Genomic DNA, 22,900 nt, shown 5'->3' with positions numbered 1-22,900 from the left:
CATGGTGTACACTGTCTAGTTAATTCCTAAATGTGTGTATTTTGACATTGTTGTACTCTGCCGAACTGATTTCTGTTGCACACTTAACGGAAATGGAGATCACAATATTTAGCCCCTTTTCAACTGTTCACTACTCTCTACCACGATGGGTTGCTCCTCAGTCGCACTTATTTCAAATGAGTCCCTCCCCTACCCATACGTAGCCAAGATGGAGACAATTGAGGCTGGGAAGCGCCCAGCACCACACACTCACCATTTTGATTGCTTTAAGACAGGGGTGTCCAAAGTGCGGCCCGGGGGCCATTTGTGGCCCGCAGGTCATTTTTTAACGGCCCCACGACACATTTAAAAAATACGATTGAAAAAAATTAAAAACATGATAAGTGGTATAAAAGAGCAAACAGGTGAAATGTAACACGAAAATGTTGCAATGTTTACTCTAATAACACAAAGCTGCCATGCAGGCTGTTTCTTTCTTTAAAAAATAATAATGAATCAAAATCAATGTCATTATGAATTATTGACCTATTCAAGGCTCCAATTACGTCACATTTGAGATATTTTTGGGGAAAATGTTGCATATTTTGTGTTTGCCATATAAAAAACTGAGCTGGTTTTTTTAAAGGGCCTAAAACGAACAAATGAAAAACATAAACAACAATAAAACGTATAATTGACGGATAGATCTGAAGTTGATCTCGAGATTATTGTGTTAAAAGTAAACAGTAAAAAAAAATTTCAAATGTATTTTTTAACACTATAATTATTTGGATCCCCAATAATTTTAGTGTGATTTTCTTTTTAAGTGTCATTGCTCAAAAAATAATAATGAATTAAAATCAATGTTGTTATGAGTTATTGACCTTTTTAAGGCTCCAATTATTATATAATCTCAAATATTCCACTTAAAAATTTTATTGTGTGAAAATATTGCATATTTTGTATTTTTTCCATAAAAAAACAGGGTTTTCTTTGACAACAAGAGCATACAACTTAAATCTTTAAAACCGTTATATTGACAGATAGACCTAATGTTGATCTAGAGATTTAAAACTTGTATAATAATAAAAATAATAATACTGAATAATGACACATTTTTAATATTTTTTTGACCAAAACCCTTTGGGGTCCCCGGGATCAAGCCTGAGTGGAGGCCTGAATGTATATTTTTTATACATATATTGTATTGGTTTTTAAAATAAAAAATATCAAAATGGACCCCGCTTGCTTTGATTTTTCAGAATGCGGCCCTCAGTGGAAAAAGTTTGGACACCCCTGCTTTAAGAGCAACATGGGTCGTGGTTAGCGCCTTGCATGGCAGCCCCGCCGCCATCAGTGTGTGAATGTGTGACGGTGTGTGTGAATGGGTGAATGTGGAAATAGTGTCAAAGCGCTTTGAGTACCTTGAAGGTAGAAAAGCGCTATACAAGTATAACCCATTTACCATTTAATAGGGATGTCTGATAATGGCTTTTTTGCCGATATTCCGATATTGTCCAACTCTTAATTACCGATACGGATATCAACCGATACCGATATATACAGTCGTGGAATTAACACATTATTATGCCTAATTTGGACAACCAGTTATGTTGAAGATAAGGTCCTTTTTTTTAAATTAATAAAATAAAATAAGATAAATAAATTAAAAACATTTTCTTGAATAAAAAAGAAAGTAAAACAATATAAAAACAGTTACACAGAAACTAGTAATTAATGAAAATGAGTAAAATTAATTGTTAAAAGTTAGTACTATTAGTGGACCAGCAGCACGCACAATCATGTGTGCTTACGGACTGTATCCCTTGCAGACTGTATTGATATATGTTGATATATAATGTAGGAATTGTAAGTGTATCTTGTGTTTTTTATGTTGATTTAATAAAAAAAACCAAAAAAAAAAACGATGCCGATAAAAAAAACCCGATACAGGCAGGCCGATATTATCGGACATCTCTACCATTTAACATTCGAGTGCATTTTGTCATACTTCTCAGTATTAACGCCCTCAAATGGAATACTTCCACCAGTATACTTCAATAGATATCGTGTGCACACTGAGTACTAAGTTTCTAAGTAAATCAATTTTGACAGTGTAAGGATTGGATTTGGGACAAAATATTGCAATATTTACCCTACACTTGGATACTGATGGTGAACTGCATGTTTCTATTGGGGTTGTCCCAATACCAATATTTTGGTATCGGTACCAAAATGTATTTTGATACTTTTTGATATTTTTCTAAATAAAGTGGTCCACAAAAAAATGGCATTTTTGGCTTTATTTTAACAAAAAATCTTACGGTGCATTAAACATATGTTTCTTATTGCAATCAAAAAACAATTTTGGCCTTAAATAAAGTATACTAGAGAACTTTTTTAGTAGAAAGTGAGTAAACAAAGGCTCCTAATTTGAATGCTGACGTATGCAGTAACATATTGTGTCATTTATCATTCTATTATTTTGTAAAAATTATAAAGGACAAGCTGTGAAAATTGATTATTAATCCACTTCTTCATCTGCTTACTTTCTCTTTTAACATGTTCTATCTACACTTCTGTTAAAATGTAATAATCACTTATTCTTCTGTTGTTTGGATACTTTACATTAATTTTGGATGATAACACAAATGTAGGTATCGATTCGATACCAAGTCGTTACAGGATCATACATTGGTCATATTCAAATTCCTCATGTGTCCAGGGACGTATTTCCTGAGTTTATAAACAAAACGTAAATTTAAAAAAATTTAAAAATTATTTTGTGAAAATATAGATGTAATCATAGTAGTATCGACAATTGTACTTGGTATCATTACAGTGGATGTCAGGTGTAGATCCACCCATGGCCTTTGTTTACATTGAGCCGCGCTATCTTTTGTTAGCGGTGACGCCGGAGAGCTATTGTATCCTCCTACGGTGTGTAGTAAAGCATGTTTAGCTATTCCTCGTCCTGCAGGGATGATACTTGTAAGAAACATACTTTATTTGTCACCATGGAGGCGAGGATTAGTGATTTAGAAGTAGCTAAAACACTGCCGACTGCGGATCGATATTAGCTGCTAGCTAGCTAGCCATGTCTTTTTTCAGTATTTTTCAGTGTTTCAGTGTTATAACTAGAGATGTCCGATATTATCGGCCGATAAATGCTTTAGAATGTAATATTGGAAATTATCGGTATCGTTTTTTTAATTATCGGTAGCGTTTTATTTTCTTTTTTTTTTTTTGTTATGTTTTTTTTCTTTCAATTAAATCAACATAAAAAACACAAGATACACTTACAATTAGTGCACCAACCCAAAAAACCTCCCTCCCCCATTCACACTCATTCACACAAAAGGGTTGTTTCTTTCTGTTATTAATATTCTGGTTCCTACATTATATATCAATATATATCAATACAGTCTGCAAGGGATACAGTCCGTAAGCACACATGATTGTGCGTGCTGCTGGTCCACTAATAGTACTAAACTTTAACAGTTAATTTTACTCATTTTCATTAATTACTAGTTTCTATGTAACTGTTTTTATATTGTTTTACTTTCTTTTTTATTCAAGAAAATGTTTTTAATTAATTTATCTTATTTATTTTTTTTATTTTTTTTTAAAAAGGACCTTATCTTCACCATACCTGGTTGTCCAAATTAGGCATAATAATGTGTTAATTCCACGACTGTATATATTGGTATCGGTTGATATCGGTATCGGTAATTATAGGTTTGGTCAGTATCGGAATATCGGATATCGGCAAAGAGCCATTATCGGACATCCATAGTTATAACTTCACCTTTATAGTCAGTTTTTAAGTCAAAATGCGTCGATTCTCCCCTTTCTGTCTTCACACCGTGTCTGCTTGTAAGTACTCTGTGATTGTGCGCTGCCAAACATGCTCCTCTGCTTGTAAAACCATCAATGTCAAGACGTGACGGTGCGCCGTCATGTTAATAAAAAAAAATGTTTTAAATTGGGAACAAGTACTTTTCAAACAGAGTATAGTACCGTTTTTGATTAATTAGTACCGCGATACTATACTAGACCGGTATACCGTACAACCCTGGTTTCTATAGTGTGAAGACACTTATGCACTGAAAAGACAACGTGTAAATATGAATAAACTCAGACGCATCCATGGATGCAAAAAGCGCCAAGATGGCGGTAAGCTGAAGACTCACCCTGGCGCCCTTTTCTGGGTTGCACCTGCATCCTCTGCTGCAGTCCAGACCGTAACACGGCTCGTCAAAGTTGGTCCCCTGGGGAGACAAGGGAGTGCTTTAAGATCCTTTGACAGCACTTAAAACAAACATGTCACATACGTTTTGAGTTTTTCAGGATTCAAACACACAACTTTGCATCTTCTGAATTCGGCGTGAACTGTAGATTAACCTAACGGGCTTAGGGTGGCATTCCTGAGATAGCTAGCAAACACACACAACGCTTTCAAACTTGATAGGGGAACATAAAGAAGGTTTTTATAAGCCGTCGTATGAGTGACATAAGCTCATATAGACCACATGCTGCGAGGCTGGACCACATAAGGAGACGAGGGAGACACCCTTCAGATTGGGTCACCTCCACATGCATGTACGACAGCAGGGTTTTTAGGTCAGTGTGGGGTCAGGGGTCACATTTCAGCGCGATTAGGGGATTAAAAGGGTGATGGGGGGGCCAATGGATGATGAAGGTTATGAGAAAATGAAAAGTGATGAAGTAGAAGGGTGATTTGGGTCCCAAAAACAAGCAGGGTTCAACACCCCCGACTGTTAGGACCCCCAGAAGTCATCATGAGCTGGCCTAGACGTGTTAAACCCATTAAAACAGGGCCTGGGAAAGACAGCAAATACATACTTCAATTTGGGACAAGGACATTAAATAACATATACAGAAATATCTTAATTTGATTTTAAACCAGATGTTCCCCATAGTTCTGTTTCCAGTTCACTAATCCATACAGCAAAAAAAAGTAAAGCTATTTATTACAGTACAGTGGGACCTCGATTCACGGACGCTAAATCTACAAACCCCAAAACCAGTGAAGTTGGCACGTTGCGTAATTCGTAAATAAAAACAGAATACAATGATTTGCAAATCCTTTTCAACCTATGTTCAATTGAATAGACTGCAAAGACAAGATATTTAACGTTCGAACTGGAAAATGTTGTTATTTTTTGCAAATATTAGCTCATTTGGAATTTGATGCCTGCAACATGTTTCTTAAAAGCTGGCACAAGTGGCAAAAAAGACTGAGAAAGTTGAGGAATGGTCATCAAACACTTATTTGGAACATCCCACAGGTGAACAGGCTAATTGGGAACAGGTGGGTGCCAAGATTGGGTATAAAAGCAGCTTCCATGAAATGCTCAGTCATTCACAAACAAGGATGGGGCGAGGGTCACCACTTTGTCAACAAATGTGTGAGCAAATTGTCCAACATTTTAAGAACAACATTTCTCTACGAGCCATTGCCAGGAATTTAGGGATTTTCACCATCAACTGTCCGTAATACCATCAAAAGGTTCAGAGAATCTGGAGAAATCACTGCACGTAAGCGATGATATTACAGACCTTTGATCCCTCAGGCGGTACCGCATCAAAAAGTGACATCAGTGTGTAAAGAATATCACCACAATAACTCAGGAACACTTCAGAAAACCACTGTCAGGAAGTACAGCTCGTCACTACATCTGTAAGTGCAAGTTAAAACTCTACTATGCAAAGCGAAAGCCATTCATCAACAACACCCAAAAACACACAGATTTGCAAATCATTGTATTCCGTTTTTATTTACGAATTACACAACGTGCCAACTTGACTGGTTTTGCGTTTTGTATATAATTGAAGTATATTGTTATTTTTTTTGCATATATTAAACACCATCAACTTATTGCCCTGTGAACCAAGTTAAAACTCTACTACGCAAAGCAAAAGCCATTTATCAACAACACCCAGAAACGCTGACCGGCTTCGCTGGGCCCGAGCTCATATAAAATGGACTGATGGAAAGTGTAAAAGTGTAAAAGTGTTCTGTGGTCTGACGAGTCCACATTTCAAATTGTTTTTGGAAACTGTGAACGTTGTGTCCTCCGAACCAAAGCGAAAAAGAATCATCCAGATTGTTCTAGGCGCAAAGTTCAAAAGCCGGCATCTGTATTAGTGCCCAAGGCATGGGTAACTTACACATCTGTGAAGGCACCATTAATGCTGAAAACTACATACAGGTTTTGGAGCATTATATGTTGCCATCCAAGCAACATTATCATGGACGCCCCTGCTTATTTTAGCAACACAATTCCAAGCCACCTGTTACAACAGCGTGGCTTCGTAGTAAAAGAGTGCGGGTACTAGACTGGCCTGCCTTTAGTCCAGACTTGTCTCCCATTGAAAATGTGTGGCGCAATATGAAGCCTAAAATACCACAACGTAGACCCCCAGACTGTTGAACAACTTAAGCTGTACATCAAGCAAGAATGGGAAATAATTCCATCTGAAAAGCTTCAAAAATTGGTCCCAAACGTTCACTGAGTGTTGTTAAAAGGAAAGGCCATGTAACACAGTGGTAAAAATGCCCCAGTGACAACTTTTTTGCAATGTGTTGCTGCCATTAAATTCTAAGTTAATGAATATTTGCACAAAAAAAAAAGGAAGTTTCTCAGTTCGAACATTAAATATCTTGTCTTTGCAGTCTATTCAATTGAATATAAGTTGAAAAGGATTTGCAAATCATTGTATTCTGTTTTCATTTACGATTTACACAACGTGCCAACTTCACTGGTTTTGGGTTTTGTATTCAAGGACACAAGGTAAAAGGATTTTCCTTTTCTGTTTTTATAGTAACAACACGTGTGGTTACATTTTGGAGCGCACCAAAGAGACTAAATTTAGTGGCGCATTGACACTTCCACTGGCTGTTGTTTTTGGATTCTGGATACCCGCTTGTTATGTTGGTTTTATATATATACAGCATGCATACACATTGTAGTGTCTTCAAGGTACGCTTTTTTTTGTCAGGGCGAGAACCAATTATTCATGTTTACATTGTTTCTTATAGGGAAATCTGTTTCACTATACAAACGTTTCGGTTGGCGAACCATGTTCAAGAACCAAGTAAGTTTGTAAATCGAGGTTGTGTATAATTTAGAACTATCCTCAATGTTTTATAATCATTAGACAAATGGTCAATGACCTATTGGAAATTAATTTTTAAGTCCCTTTAAAGACATTTTGCTTGATGGAGGACATGTTTTTTAATCAAGCCTGCTCAAAAATCCCACGTGCGCTTGTCACTGCACCGGATTTGGGGGTCATGCGACACATTAAAGTTACAGTGGGCTGTGAGAGAAATTTCAAGTAAATACCACAATAGCGCCGCCATGTGGTGCAGGGGTGTCAAACTCATTTTAGCTCTGTGAAAATATGTGCACACGAGGGCCGGACTATTAATATCATGGCATTAAAACTAAAAAGTAAAGACAACTTCAGATTGTTTTCTTTGTCTTACTTTGGCCAAAAATAGAACATACACATTCTGAAAATATTACAACAAAAATATGGGGAAAAAAAACAGCTGTAAAGTTTAGATCCATGAAGGAAAGAAGAAAGTAACTGATACATTTACATATGCATAAAAATGTGTTTACTTTTGTATTATTTTTTTAAATGAATTAAGTCAGTATTTTTCAACCACTGTGCCGCGGCATACTAGTGTGCCGTGAGATACAGTCTGGTGTGCCGCGGGAGATTATCTAATTTCACCTATTTGGGTTAAAAATATTTTTTGCAAACAAGTAATTATAGTCTGCAGATGATGTGTTGTTGTTGAGTGTCGGTGCTGTCTACAGCTCGGCAGAGTAACCGTGTAATACTCTTCCATATCAGTAGGTGGCGGCCAGTAGCTAATTGCTTTGTAGATGTCGGAAACAGCGGGAGGCAGCGTGCAGGTAAAAAGGTGTCTCATGCTTAAACCAAAAATAAACAAAAGGTGAGTGCCCCTAAGAAAAGGCATTAAAGCTTTGGGAAGGCTACGCACTGAACTGGCTACAAAGTAAACAAAAACAGAATGCTGGACGACAGCAAAGACTTACTGTGGAGCAAAGGCAATGTACATCCGAACATGACATGACAATCAACAATGTCCCCACAAAGACGGATACAAACAACTGAAATATTCTTGATTGCTAAAACAAAGTAGATGTGGGAAATATCGCTTTAAAGAAGACATGAAACTGCTACAGGAAAATACCAAAAAAAAAGAGAAAAAGCCACCAAAATAGGAGCGCAAGACAAGAACTAAAACACTACACACAGGAAAACAGCAAAAAACTCTAAATAAGTCATGTCGTTACAGTACACCTACTTTGAGACAAAAGCTATATTGATGCATGGTTGGTTATGCTTTAAATTCATATCCAACAATTGCAACAACGACTTTTTACTGTCAACTGAGTTTTGTTTTTTAATGATTTCTGCTGGTCGTGTGCCTCCGGATTTTTTCAACACTAAAAATGTGCCTTGGCTCAAAAAAGGTTGAAAAACACTGAATTAAGTGATGTTTATGACAACCTTTTTACAAAACACAACATAGAATGTGAGGTATAACAGGAAAATGCATACATTTATCATTTGTTTTGAAAACGGTGAAAAAAAAGTGGGATCCCAAAAATTTACTGTGGGACCCCATTTTTATGACTTGACGGGGTCCCTGGGGCCCCATTTTGAAAATTCCTAGCACCAACACTGATGGAGTATTGGTGCGTGCAAAACAGGTCGCTTCGAATACTAATCAAATATCATCCCGGGAGCCATAGATAATTAATTTGTGGGCTGGATCTGGCCCGCCGGCCTTGACTTTGACACGTAGGGTTTGTGGTGTATTTGTCAGAAAATAGTAACACAGAAAACATTGTTCTGACAAATGTTTACACTGCAGCGGTTGAAAAGTAAAAGAGACAGACACACAAAAGGATGTAAAGAACAACAACAAGGTGTATGTGTTTCACCACCTCGGGCCATCAGCATCAGCACACCCAAAGATTACCGTGGTGATGGAGGGGAGAGGAGTTTGGCACAGAGAATAAGGAGAAAGAGAAAAGGAGGGGAAAGGTCAGCGGTGCAGGTCTCTGATCTCCTGGACTTCTGTAATCACCGTGACAGAAGGAGGCCAAGAAGGCGAGCATTGGAACGGACACAGCACACAAACGTTATTGAAATAAAACACAAACTGACTTTTTTTTCCCCTCTTAATCATCATTTTAGTCTCCTGCGCCAGTTGTGTCTGTGTCATATTCAGTCATTGTTGTGCAACATAATCCAGCCGGAGCCTGAGGGGGTGTTGGCGATGTGCACGGGACACTGATCCGTCCACACCCAGACAAACAGATGCTGAGCCCGGCGGCGCCCCGAGGTTGAACACACGAGACGCTGTGGGATGTTCAGGTGGAAGACGAGCGCGCGCACAGGTAATAGAAAAAATATACAAGGCTCGAAAAACAGGCATAGGATACATAAAGGTGAGGGGATTCTTTAGTGCAGTGGTTCCCAAACTACGGATACGGCTCGCCAGCGTCCAAAATCTGGCCCACGGTAAATCCAGTGTTTCCCACACATTCATTTATTTGTCGCGGCCCGCCACGAAAGAATTAAGGCCGCCACAAGCTTCTCAGGCAAATCATATAGTTGATGTAGATGCCCATATCGGCTGTTCAGATTTACTTTACAAAAGAAAAGTGTAGGATCAAGATTTTTGGAGCTCTTTGTTCAGTGGATCAGATGTTTGATGAAGCTTTGTGTCTATCTACCACCACTACTGTTTTCTGTTTATTTGTTACTGACTGTGGCAGGACACCTCTGCCTCTGTTTCACTTTATGTTGCTGGTAAATAATATGGTTGTAGTAGTAGGCTAAAGTTAAATTATTTAGTATGCACTAATTAAAGGGGCAGAGCTTTAAGAGACACTTTAGCTTTTATATTTTTATAAGATATATTTTTTGTAAGAACCACAATTAATAAATATATTTCAGTGAATAACTTAAGTTCAAATCTGTATATAAATATGTACATAAAGTGTTATATTGTAAAATGGATGGATGGATGGACGTTTAAAACAAAACTGTTATTATTAATTAGTAAGTCTACATTTTTTTAGCCTTTTTAGAGAAAATCATATCATTGTAGTAAATTATGCAAATTACTCGATGATGTCATGGTGACCACGCCCATAGCCACGCCCCCACTGCCACAGGTATCTTGGCAGTTTATGGGAAACACTGAAATCCCAAGTTAAAAAAATTATTATTATTTTAATTGTTTTGTTTAATTATTTTTTAATCTGTCCTTTCTAGCCCATTCATCAATCCATTTTCTACCGCGTGTTACTCTTGGGGTCTCCTAGCCGCTCAGGCCAGTCTAAAAATGCATTTTCCCATCGATAACGTGACGTCAAGTGCGTGCTCTTTCAGTCAAATAGTGCGCCAGGAAAAAAAAAAATGCCGAAATCGTTGGGGAAACGCAAAATAGTTTCCGGGAGTACAGTTTTGACTTTTTAAAGTTAAAGGTAAAGTACCACAATGATTGTCACACACACGCTAGGTGTGGCGAAATTATTCTCTGCATTTGACCCATCACCCTTGATCACCCCCTGGGAGGTGAGGGGAGAAGTGAGCAGCAGTGATAATTTTTTGTGATTTAACCCCCAATTCCAACCCTTAATGCTGAGTGCCAAGCAGGGAGGTAATGGGTCCCATTTTCATAGTCTTTGGCATGACTCGGCCAGGGTTTGAACTCACAACCTACCGATCTCAGGGCGGACACTCTAACCACTAGGCCACTGAGTTTTGCAGTGTGTCTAATCTGCAAAGAGACAGTGGCTGTGTTTAAAGAATTTAAAACTCGGCGACACTCTGACTCTCGCCACTGGAGGGCAGTATGCGAGCTTGATGGGCAAAGTGAGAGGAGAAACGCCGGCTATGCTGAACCGTGAATTTGATGCCCAGCAGAGTACAATGCTACGCCAAACACAGGCAAACCTGGCATCTTTAAGGGCCAGCTTCAAGGTAGCTAAACTGATTGCAAGCTGTGTAAAGGCGTTCACTGATGGGGAGCTATTGCAAGGAATTTAGGAATTTCCCCATCTACGGTCCGTAATATTCAAAAGGTTCAGAGAATCCGGAGAAATCACTGCAAGGCCGAAAACCAACATTGAATGCCCGTGACCTTCGATCCCTCAGGCGGTACTGCATCAAAAACCGACATCTGTGTGTAAAGGATATCACCACATGGGCTCAGCAATACTTCAGAAAACCACTGTCAGTAACTACAGTTCGTCACTACATCTGTAAGTGCAAGTTAAAACTCTACTATGCAAAGCGAAATACATTTATCAACAACACCCAGAAACCCCGCCAGCTTTGCTGGGCCCGAGCTCATCTAAGATGGACTGATGCAAAGTGGAAAAGTGTTTTGTGGTTTGACAAGTCCACATTTCAAATTGTGTTTGGAAACTGTGGACGTCGTGTCCTCCGGAACAAAGAGGAAAAGAACCATTGTTATAGGCGCGAAGTTCTAAAGCCAGCATCTGTGATGGTATGGGGGTGTATTAGTTCCCTAGGCATGGGTAACTTACACATCTGTGAAGGCACCATTAATGCTGAAAGCTACATACAGGTTTTAGAACAACATATCTTGCCATCCAAGCAACGTTATCTCATTGAAAATGTGTGGCGCAATATGAAGCCTAAATTACCACAATGGAGACCCCGGACTGTTGAACAACTTAAGCTGTACTTCAAGCAAAAATGGAAAATAATTCCACCTGAAAAGCTTCAAAAATGTGTCTCCTCAGTTCCCAAACGTTTACTGGGTGTTGTTAAAAGGAAAGGCCATGTAGCACAGTGGTAAAAATGCCCCGGTGCCAACTTTTTTGCAATGTGTTGCTGCCATTAAATTCTAAGTTGATGATTATTTGCAAAAAAAATTAAGTTTCTCAGTTCGAACATAACATATCTTGTCTTTGCAGTCTATTAAATTGAATATAAGTTGAAAAGGATTTGCAAATCATTGTATTCTGTTTTTATTTACGAATTACACAACGTGCCAACTTCACTGGTTTTGGGGTTTGTAGATTGCCAGCAGCCAACAATATGCAATAAAAACAGCAATCATTCATAAACTACCTAAATTAGTGAAACAATGAATTAACATCTCTCACACACCTACGGCTACATTCAGCACAAGCACATTGGCCATCAATGTAGGAAAAAAAAGTCAAAATGTGCATAAAAAAAAAACTTGAAAAAGTAATTAAAGGCTAGAGTACAATAAATAAATGGTGAGGGAGTTGGTTTTCCATTTAAAATGCAGTTTGTGGCAGAAAAATGTATAAAATGCTACAAATCTTCATTATAAAGTTATTTTTATTCGGCAGCGATGAAACCTAACTGAACAATAACCTGCATTCAATCTACACGTTTACGCTTGTTGCTGCCCAATCAGTGTTGTTCTCCTGTCCCAAGGTGTATGTGTGTATCCTCTTTCTCCTCGCCTGGACTTGCTCTATCATTCCTATAGGTCCTGCAGATGTTATCTAGGGTGAAACTACCCAAAACATAACGCAGAAAGCCATGGAGCCATTTGGTGGCGTGCAGGTAGCACGACGGGACAGGAGTGTTTTTAGATAAAGGTGACGGAATTCCTTAGTGCGAAACGTGTGGAGCACTTAGAACAGCTATGTCAAACTCAAGGCCCTGGGGCCAGATCTGGCCCGCGACATCACTTTATCTGGCCCGCAAACACCTGGAAATGACATGTGTCAATAAAGTACTTAATATTTTCTCACTAAATGCATACTTGCCAACCTTGAGACCTCCAATATCGGGAGGTGGGGGGTAGGGGGGGGGCGTGGTTATTTACAGCTAGAATTCACCAACTCGAGTATTTCATATATATTTCATATATATATATATATATATATATATATATATATATATATATGTATGAAATACTTGACTTTCAGTGAATTCTAGCTATATATATATATATATATATATATATATATATATATATATATATATATATATATATATACATATATATATATATATATATATATATATATATATATATATATATATATATATATATATATATATATATATATATATATATATATATATATATTTATTTATTTTATTTACATAAAAGAAATACTTGAATTTCAGTGTTCCGGTGGCTATCCATTAGATGGCAGTATTGTCCTGTTTAACTTCTCCGTTCATGATGAGTATATCATTTCGGCCACCGTGTTCAATGGCGAAGTCTGTTCTACATATTTACAGGCAACATACACCTTCCCCTTCGAACTGTCCTAGATTAACTGAAATTCTTGTTTCCATTCGTTTGAATTCGTTAGGCAAGCTGTTTATATTGTGGGAAAGCGGACGTGAGAACAGGCTGTCCCCACTCAGTCTCAGGTCCGCATTGAGCTGGAGGGGGCGTGGCCTCCAGCTCCGGCTGAATACCGGGAGTTTGTCGGGAGAAAATCTCTGCCGGGAGGTTGTCGGGAGAGGCACTGAATACCGGGATTCTCCCGCTAAAAACGGGAGGGTTGGCAAGTATGCTAAATGTAATGGATTTTTTTTCATTTTGACAGAAAAATATATGTACTGCTTGAAATTGCATGCATTTTAAACTTTAATAGTATCTATTAATGCAACAAATATTACAGTATATTATCATACTTTCCAAAAATGTTTTTGTCTAAATAAAAGTATCTGCTTGACTTATGATTTTACAGCAAACTACCCATCAAATTAATACAAATGACAATACATGTTACGGTGTTCTTTACAGCATATTACTGTAAATTGAAAAATGATTCCCAATTTTTTTTTTTGCGTTAAAAATTCTGTTGACTGAGCTGCCATATATTTACTGTAAAATCTTGTTTTTAACGGTGTATTACTGTAAATGGAAAAAAAAACGATACATTTGTTTTTAAGGTAGAAAAACTGGCAGCTAAGTTGCCAGAATAAAAAAGTATCTTGGACTGTTTTTCCATTAACAATATAATGTTGTAAAAAACCAATGTAAATTTAATAGGAACATTCTGGCAACTAAGCTGCCAGCTTTTTCCGTAAAAAACAAAAAAATTAAACAGTGGTAATGTTTTAAAATCTAAGAAATAAAAAATATATATATTTTACAGTAACATTTTGTAGGGATGTCCGATAATGGCTTTTTGCCAATATCCGATATTCCGATATTGTCCAACTCTTTAATTACCGATACCGATATCAACCGATAGCGATATCAACCGATATTTTATACAGTCTTGGTATTAACACATTATTATGCCTAATTTGGACAACCAGGTATGGTTAAAAAAATAATAAAATAAAATAAGATAAATAAATTAAAAACATTTTCTTGAATAAAAAATAAAGTAAAACAATATAAAAACAGTTACATAGAAACTAGTAATTAATGAAAATGAGTAAAATTAACTGTTAAAGGTTAGTACTATTAGTGGACCAGCAGCACGCACAATCATGTGTGCTTACGGACTGTATCCCTTGCAGACTGTATTGATATATATTGATATATAATGTAGGAACCAGAATATTAATAACAGAAAGAAACAACCCTTTTGTGTGAATGAGTGTGAATGGGGGAGGGAGGTTATTTGGGTTGGTGCACTAATTGTAAATGTATCTTGTGTGTTTTATGTTGATTTAATTTAAAAAAAATAAAATAAAATAAATAAACGATACCGATAATATAAAAAACGATATCAGTAATTTCCGATATTAAATTTTAAAGCATTTATCGGCCTGCCGATATTATCTCTAACATTTTGTAAATGTAAAGCTTTTACTGTAAAATCGACAGTCTACTTAAAACAATTTATATAATTAATAATGAAATCTAGAGGCAATTTCCTACATTGTTCACTGTTACAAGCGACCCTCTGATGGCAGCCATAACTGCCATGTGGCCCTCACTGAAAAGCAGTTTGACATCCCTGACTTAGAAGGTTCAAAGGTCAGGATTGGGACGGAGAAGGAATGTACAGTAAACCTCGTACACGTCGAGGCCTCTGGAGGAGGAAGATGCAAGAGGATGCTTTTAATTGCCTTGTGAAGCTACGGTGCTAAATAAAAGGCACTGTGCTACAGTACTAAATTAATGTTATGATGGTAAAATAAAATAACACTCTGATAAATGAATGCTGTCCTAAGCAAAGGAAGCCTAGAAATAGCCGGCCTCCCTTCTCCTCTATCTAGTTTGTCTTCTTCCTTTCTTCTTCCGTCTTCCTTCCCACGTCCACGGCAGGAGACAAACCAGCTGTGTTTGGCCGTCCGGCTTCGTTCCTCGTCTACTGTTTATTCCATACGCCAGCACACATGCATCGGAAGTTCCAGGAATTAGGCCACCCAATTCGTAAATTTGCAGTTTCACTTTGTTGCCTTTCGTGCAGTCACTGACTCAAACCTTTGCACAAAATATTCATGTCATTTCTTTTTTCTCCTCATTTTGGGATTGCACGACAAAGCCGAAACAAGGCTATTAAACAGGATTAGGCTCACTCTTCTCCACGTCAACTGGTAGTCCTTCAAGAGAATAATTAGCAAGGAGAGGCGGAATTTTGCCAATTTGGCTTTGTTTAATGAGCCTGAATTGAAGCCAGTCAAGAATGGGCATGCAGCAGTAAACAGTAGCATGACTCCACTAATAGCGGCAGTGCGAGTTTAGCATATCCTCGAGCAGAGTCTCTCTATCCCTGATGATATGAGACTGCACTGCACTGATGCTGTAGTTCCTCTAATGTGGAACATTTAAAGGTTACCGTATTTTCAGGACTATAAGGCACACCTAATGGACGGAATAATTCTGGTTTTGTTTACCGGCCTCAAAGCTATTTTATTTGGTACATGGTGTAATGATAAGTGTGACCAGTAGATGGCAGTCACACATAAGAGATACGTGTAGACTGCACTATGATGGCAATATGACTGAAGTAAACAACACCAACATTTTAAATGTTCCATTGAAAATATATAACGTTACACACGGCGCTCAAAAATCTATCAAAATGTTTTAGTACGACTTTGGTAAGCTATGAAGCCGCACCGCTTGATGGATTGTACTGTGCTTCAACATACGAGTATTATTATGGTGTGTGTATAATGTAAGACATATTATCTGCCGTTTTGTTTCGCAATATTATGCAAAAGCAACTTTTTTTACCTTATGTTACCTGCTAATCTGTATTTGGGATCTGCATAAGTCCTGAAAAAATGTGCGCATCCGCCTTTGTAGTCCATGGAGATACCGCAGCCGATAAACTTTTTCTTTTTCTCTATTTTCTTGTTATGGGGCATTCATCCTCTGCTGTTGCCATTTCTAATATAAAGTAGTGTAAAGTTCTTATCTATTAAAGCGCTAAAACATACCGGTGTAGTGAGTGTGTATTATTCACCCAGGGAACTTTAGTTATTAGAGAGTTCCGGTCAGACGATTTTTCACGGGACACATTTCCGGCGGATGAGGTGATGCTGCTCTGTTCTTGATTTAAGTACTAGTAGTAGTAGTGGGGCGGTATAGCACGGTTGGTAGAGTGGCCGCGCCAGCAACTTGAGGGTTCGAAGTTCTATCCCCGCTTCCGCCATCCTAGTCACTGCTGTTGTGTCCTTGGGCAAGACACTTTACCCACCTGCTCCCAGGGTCACCCACACTGGTTTAAATGTAACTTAGATATTGGGTTTCACTATGTAAAGCGCTTTGAGTCACTAGAAAAAAGCGCTATATAAATATAATTCACTTCACTTCACAAGTAAAGTCTGAATGTCATTAAACCAGTTAGCTCCATCTTTTGACACTTCTTCCACTCCCGTCCATGCACGCTACACCGCACAACAAAGATGACGGAGAGAAGACGCTGTCGAAGGTGGGCCACGTAAATAAGACCGCCCATAAAACGGCGCATCCTGAAGCGACTGTCAGAAAGCGGCTTGAAGATGATCCGTAAAACATAATCTATGCAACATTTTGACCAAAGAACCACCATTACATGTTATGTAGACCACAAGGAAGTGTTTTCCATTTAGCATTTTTTTCTATAATATAATGACTCCTTTAATACGCCCTATAGTCCGGTGCGCTTTATATATGAAAAAAGATCGAAAATAGACCATTCCTCGGGTGCGCCCTATGGTGCAGAAAATACGGTACACATTTCACCAATTGTAAATGTGTCTCAAAGGGGCCACTAGGAAGTTTGATGTCCAAAATGTAGCCTTCATGCTGAAATTTAGACACTTAAAAATACGTAAGCCCTACTGGGAGCACACCTTGAGTGCCTCTCTGGAATTGCAGATTAGGGCGTACGTGCACTACCAGTGTGTCCTTTAGCGATTATTTTTCCCTTACTGTTTATAGATTACTGCGTGATTGGACAGCCGACTTTCATTGTGCTCCCCATTTATAGACCCTTTTCGTGTGCCGTCATCCAACTTCCGATTTTGAAGATGGTCACCACATTAGATGAGTAAATGCAAGTAAACAGTACATAACAAATGCGCATTTAAGTTTAATAAAGTTGATTTGATTTGATTTAGAACAGCGGGAAAATAGAGGTTCACTGCTATATTGTATCGTGTGTATCGGACGCATCCTCGCTCATTGGACACTGGCCGAGGGTGGAGTCGGCTCTCTTGGTTGCTTTGTTGGGTCTGCTCCTGTCATTGGCCATGCTCCAGCCACCCCAGCAGACGATGGCGTGGAACACCGCAGAGGCCACCAACGTGTATATGTTTTTTTGTTGTTGTTGTTTTTACTGGAGCCTATCCCAGCTGCACTCAGGCAGAAGGCAGGGTACACCCTGGACAAGTCGCCACCTCATCGCAGCATTTACGCTCACATTCACACACTAGGGACCCCTTAGTGTTGCCCACCCCCAGGTGCATGTCTTTGGAGGCAGGGAGGAAGACGGAGTACTCGGAGGGAACCCACGCCGTCACGCGGAGAACATGCAAACTCCACACTTTCTGTGTGCATGAACAAATAACAGTTGATATTGTATGTTAGCTTCTAAACAAGAAAGAGGTTTTAGGATCAACAACAGTCCTTTACAATCTCATTAACAACGTAGAAATGGCCAACTCTTTCATTTTTCGGATATGATAAAGGCTTAAATAATTTCAAACACATCGTTACAATAACCACGGATATAAAGTGTTGGTCTTACATGCAGTAATCATGTGTGGACAGACGAAGCCACAGCAGTGGAGCTTTATCGAGAGATGCGCGCTCAAGCGGCGGGAATCCATTTGTGGCAGGGAATCAGTTTTTGGCACAACACCGTAAGCCACTAATAATAGATTTAAAGGCCTACTGAAACCCACTACTACCGACCACGCAGTCTGATAGTTTATATATCAATGATGAAATCTTACCATTGCAACACATGCCAATACGGCCGGGTTAACTTATAAAGTGCAATTTTAAATTTCCCGCCACACTTCCGGTTGAAAACGTCTAGATATGATGATGTATGCGCGTGACGTCAACGATTGATACGGAAGTATTGGTACCCCACTGAATCCAATACAAAAAAGCTCTGTTTTCATCCCAAAATTCCACAGTATTCTGGACATCTGTGTTGGTGAATCTTTTGCAATTTGTTTAATGAACAATGGAAACTGCAAAGAAGAAAGTAGTAAGTGGGATCGGTGTATTAGCGGTGGACTACAGCAACACAACCAGGAAGACAGAGATGGATAGCAGACGCGTTAGCCGCCGAACTCAACTTAACTTCCTCCGTCTCGCCGACCGCATCTGTGATCGGGTGAAGTCCTTCGTCGCACCGTCGATCGCTGGAACGCAGGTGAGCACGGGTGTTGATGAGCAGATGAGGGCTGGCTGGCGTAGGTGGATAGCTAATGTTTTTAGCATAGCTCTGTGAGGTCCGGTTGCTAAGTTAGGTTCAATGGCGTCGTTAGCAACAGCATTGTTAACCTTCGCCAGGCTGGAAAGCATTAACCGTGTATATTCATGTCCATGGTTTAATAGTATTGTTGATCTTCTGTCTATCCTTCCAGTCAGGGGTTTATTTATTTTGTTTCTATCTGCATTTGAGCCCGATGCTATCACGTTAGCTCCGCAGCGAAAGTGTTTCGCCGATGTATTGTCGTGGAGATAAAAGTCACTGTGAATGTCCATTTTGCGTTCTCGACTCTCATTTTCAATAGGATATAGTATCCGAGGTGGTTTGAAATACAAATCCGTGGTCCACAATAGAAAAAGGAGAAAGTGTGGAATCCAATGAGCCCTTGTACCTAAGTTACAATCAGAGCGAAAAAAGATACGTCCTGCACTGCACGCTGGTCCTTCACTCTCACTTTCCTCATCCACGAATCTTTCATCCTCGCTCAAATTAATGGGGTAATCGTCGCTTTCTCGGTCCGAATCTCTCTCACTGCATTGTAAACAATGGGGAAATTTGAGCAGCCCTCCAGCCTGTGACGTCACGCTACTTCCGGTACAGGCAAGGCTTTTTTTTATCAGCAACCAAAAGTTGCGAACTTTATCGTCGATGTTCCCTACTAAATCCTTTCAGCAAAAATATGGCAATATCGCGAAATGATCAAGTATGACACATAGAATGGATCTGCTATCCCCGTTTGAATCAAAAAAATTCATTTCAGTAGGCCTTTAACTAATATGTCAGTTAATTGTGTTATCATCTTAGTCAATGTGCCTTTGTTTTGATTAGTCATCTAACCACAAGGCCACTGAGCAGGCCTTGTTGTTAGATGATGACTAATGGTAGGTAATGGTAGGTTGTATATTCAAACCCCGGCCGAGTCATACCAAAGAGTATAAAAATGGGACCCATTACCTGCTTGGCACTAAGCATCAAGGGTTGGAATTGTGGGTTGAATCACCAAAATTATTCCCGAGCGCGGCCACCGCTGCTGTTCACTGCTACCCTCACCTCCCAGGGGGTGGAACAAGGGTATGGGTCAAATGCAGAGGATAATTTCACCACACCTGGTGTGTGTGTGACTATCAGTGGTACTTTAACTTTTACCTGTAACTTTTATTCATACCTTCTCAAATAAATAAATAAACGGCTGTGGCTGTAGGCTATATACTGCCGTGACTCACTTTATGAGCACAAATATATATTGTGTTGTAGTTCATCTGTTAAATAAACTGTTTATCAAGAACAAGTAAGACCAAGCGTTCGCCTTTTATGCTATCATTCCTTTTAAAAAGAGACAAAGGCTACGGGGACCGTAAAAGACTGTGTGAGTGAGAACAGGGCCAACAGCAGCAAGGTCCCAGGGACCCCATCAAGTCAAGAAAATGGGGTCACCCAGTTAATTTTTGGGGCCCCGCTATTTTATAACCGTTTTCAAAAACAAATCATAAATGTATGCATTATCCTGTTATATCTCACATTCTATATTGTGTTTTGGAAAAAGGTTGTCGTAAACCAGGAGTGTCAAATTCAATTTAGATCGGGGGCCACATGGAGAAAAATCTACTCCCAAGTGGGCCGTACTGGTAAAATCACGGCACAATAACTTAAAAATAAAGACAACTTCAGATTGTTTTCTATGTTTAAAAATGGAACAATCACATTCTGAAATTGTACAAATCATAATGTTGCTGTTTTTTACAATTAACTGTTGTGGTTAATATTATATATACTTTATATTATTTATATTTTCTGAATAAATTATGTGATAATGTTCATCAGTCAACTCATTGGTGTTAATTTTCAATCTATCACGATAAAAAAATTACCGGTATATCAAAATCAAATGACAGTATCAGATCATTTTCATGTGGTTTATTTTGTAAATATGTAGCATCATCTACAAAGATACAAAGAATTGCTATTGCGACATCCAGTGGACACATTTAGAACAGCTGTTTCTTTCATTCAAAAATTTCAGGTTAACTTTTATACTTAGCAAATTCATCCCGCGGGCCGGATAAAACCTGTTCACGGGCCTGATCCTGCCCTCGAGCCGTACGTTTGACACCCCTGTCATAAACGTGACTTGATTCATTAAAAAAAATAATACAAAAGAAAAAAAAATTGCATGCATATGTGCATTTATTCAGTTACAAATATTCATTCGCTTTCTTCTTTCCTTCATGGATCTAAACTTTACCGCTGCCTGTATTTTTTTCTATATTTTTATTGTAATATTTTCCGAATGTGTTTGTTCTATTTTTGGCCAAAGTAAGACAAGAAAAACAATCTGAATTTGAGTTTATTTTTGTGTTTTAATGCCATGATTTTAATAATCTGGCCTGCGTGTGCACAGATTTTCCTCCATGCGGCCCCTGAGCTCAAATGAGTTTGACACCCCTCTAATGCATTCATACAAAGTATAAGTCTGCGTTTTTTGGCTGTGTTGGAAAACCCCCTCAAATCCCCGCCTGGAACCAGTGTGAACTGTATCATTAAATAAAAAAAGTGTACATGTTGCTACTATCTGTGGGTTTGTGTACCTGCAAGAAAACACACTGCCTCCGCTTGAGGATCCGGACTCACGAGTGGTTAATTATTAGGTCGATAAATCCCGGCGCTCTAACAAGTGTTGACAAAACAAACTTTAAATCTGAGCACAAATGTTTGGACAGCGCTCGAATAAACAGCCAGCGCTAACTTCGCCTCTGGTGATTTAATAATAAGACGTATAATTGCAACAAGGAGGCTGCTTTAGTATAGCATGATGTTGACGTTATATCTGGAAGTGTACGGAGAGAAGAAATAACGGAGTGACGCTTTTTCCCAGAAAGGGATTGCAAGCTTGACCTTTAAATCTTTGCTATAGCTCAAATAGGGCAGCTGTGGCTACAAATGTAGCTTACCACCACCAGGTGTGAATGAATGACGGGTTCTCACTTCTCTGTGAAGTGCTTTGAGTGTCTAAAAAAGCGCTATATAAATCCAATACATTATTATTATTATTATTATTAAATATCTCAGACAGAATCAGCCAGGTTTCGCTCCAAGACAACAATAACGCCAATTACATGTATTTTCAGAAGGTCCAGAAGCATGCTCCTCACATGTTCAAGACAACCAACTACACAAATAATTGGGGACGGAAGCAAGAAAAAACTCCCTTTTGAACAGAGCCCGGTCAGATTGTGTAACTGTACGATATCATAAGTCTGAATCTGAGAGTAATACTAATTTAGTTGCGGTTGAGGACAAAAACGACATGGCCGCGCTGTCTTAACTACTCTGAGGCGAGACAGACAATGGCGGGATAAAAAGAGGGCGTGATTGTCATTGGTGACGAGGACAAAAGAGATTTGGTTTCATACGAGGCTCCAATTCACACCCTGGAGGAGGTCATGTGCGTTTTTTGCCGAGACGAGTAGTTGTGTAACGGTACACCAGAATCACGGTTCGGCACGGTCCAGTTAACCATGAGTTTACTGACATATTAGTAAGAACTTTACACTACTTTATATTAGAAATGGCAACAGCGGAGGATGAACGTCCCATAACAAGAAGATAGAGAAAAGGAAGAAACTTATCGACTACGATGTCAGCACGGACTACAAAGGCGGACGCACACAAATTTTCAGGACTTATGCAGATCCCAAATACAGATCAGCAGGTACCAAAAGGTAAGACAAGTTCCTTTTGCATAATATTGCGAAACAAAACGCAAGATAATATGTCTTACCTTAAACACACACCATAATAATACTCGTATGTTGAAGCACAGTACAATCCATCAAGTGGTGCGGCTTCATAGCTTACCAAAGTCGTACTAAAACATTTTGATAGATTGTGTAATGTTCTATGTTTTCGTGTGTAATGTTCTATGTTTTCAATGGAACATATAAAATGTTGGTGTCGTTTACTTGAGT

At 38.8% G+C, this 22,900-nt stretch overlaps 1 protein-coding gene across 3 annotated transcripts in view; it reads right to left on the bottom strand.

The window, feature by feature from the left end:
* col4a6 (collagen, type IV, alpha 6) overlaps positions 1–22,900 on the bottom strand; it is a 186,396-nt gene that overhangs the window by 91,704 nt on the left and 71,792 nt on the right. For all 3 annotated transcript variants that reach the window (XM_062066123.1, XM_062066124.1, XM_062066125.1), the window contains exon 4: positions 4,173–4,250. In XM_062066123.1, the coding sequence (XP_061922107.1) occupies positions 4,173–4,250 (78 nt within the window). The remainder of the gene's footprint in view (positions 1–4,172; positions 4,251–22,900) is intronic.

The sequence above is a fragment of the Entelurus aequoreus genome, linkage group LG12 (genome assembly GCF_033978785.1).
Source record: "Entelurus aequoreus isolate RoL-2023_Sb linkage group LG12, RoL_Eaeq_v1.1, whole genome shotgun sequence".
Classification (NCBI taxonomy): domain Eukaryota; kingdom Metazoa; phylum Chordata; class Actinopteri; order Syngnathiformes; family Syngnathidae; genus Entelurus; species Entelurus aequoreus.
The sequence above is the reverse complement of the archived record's forward strand: the minus strand, read 5'-3'. Positions and strand labels throughout refer to the sequence as shown.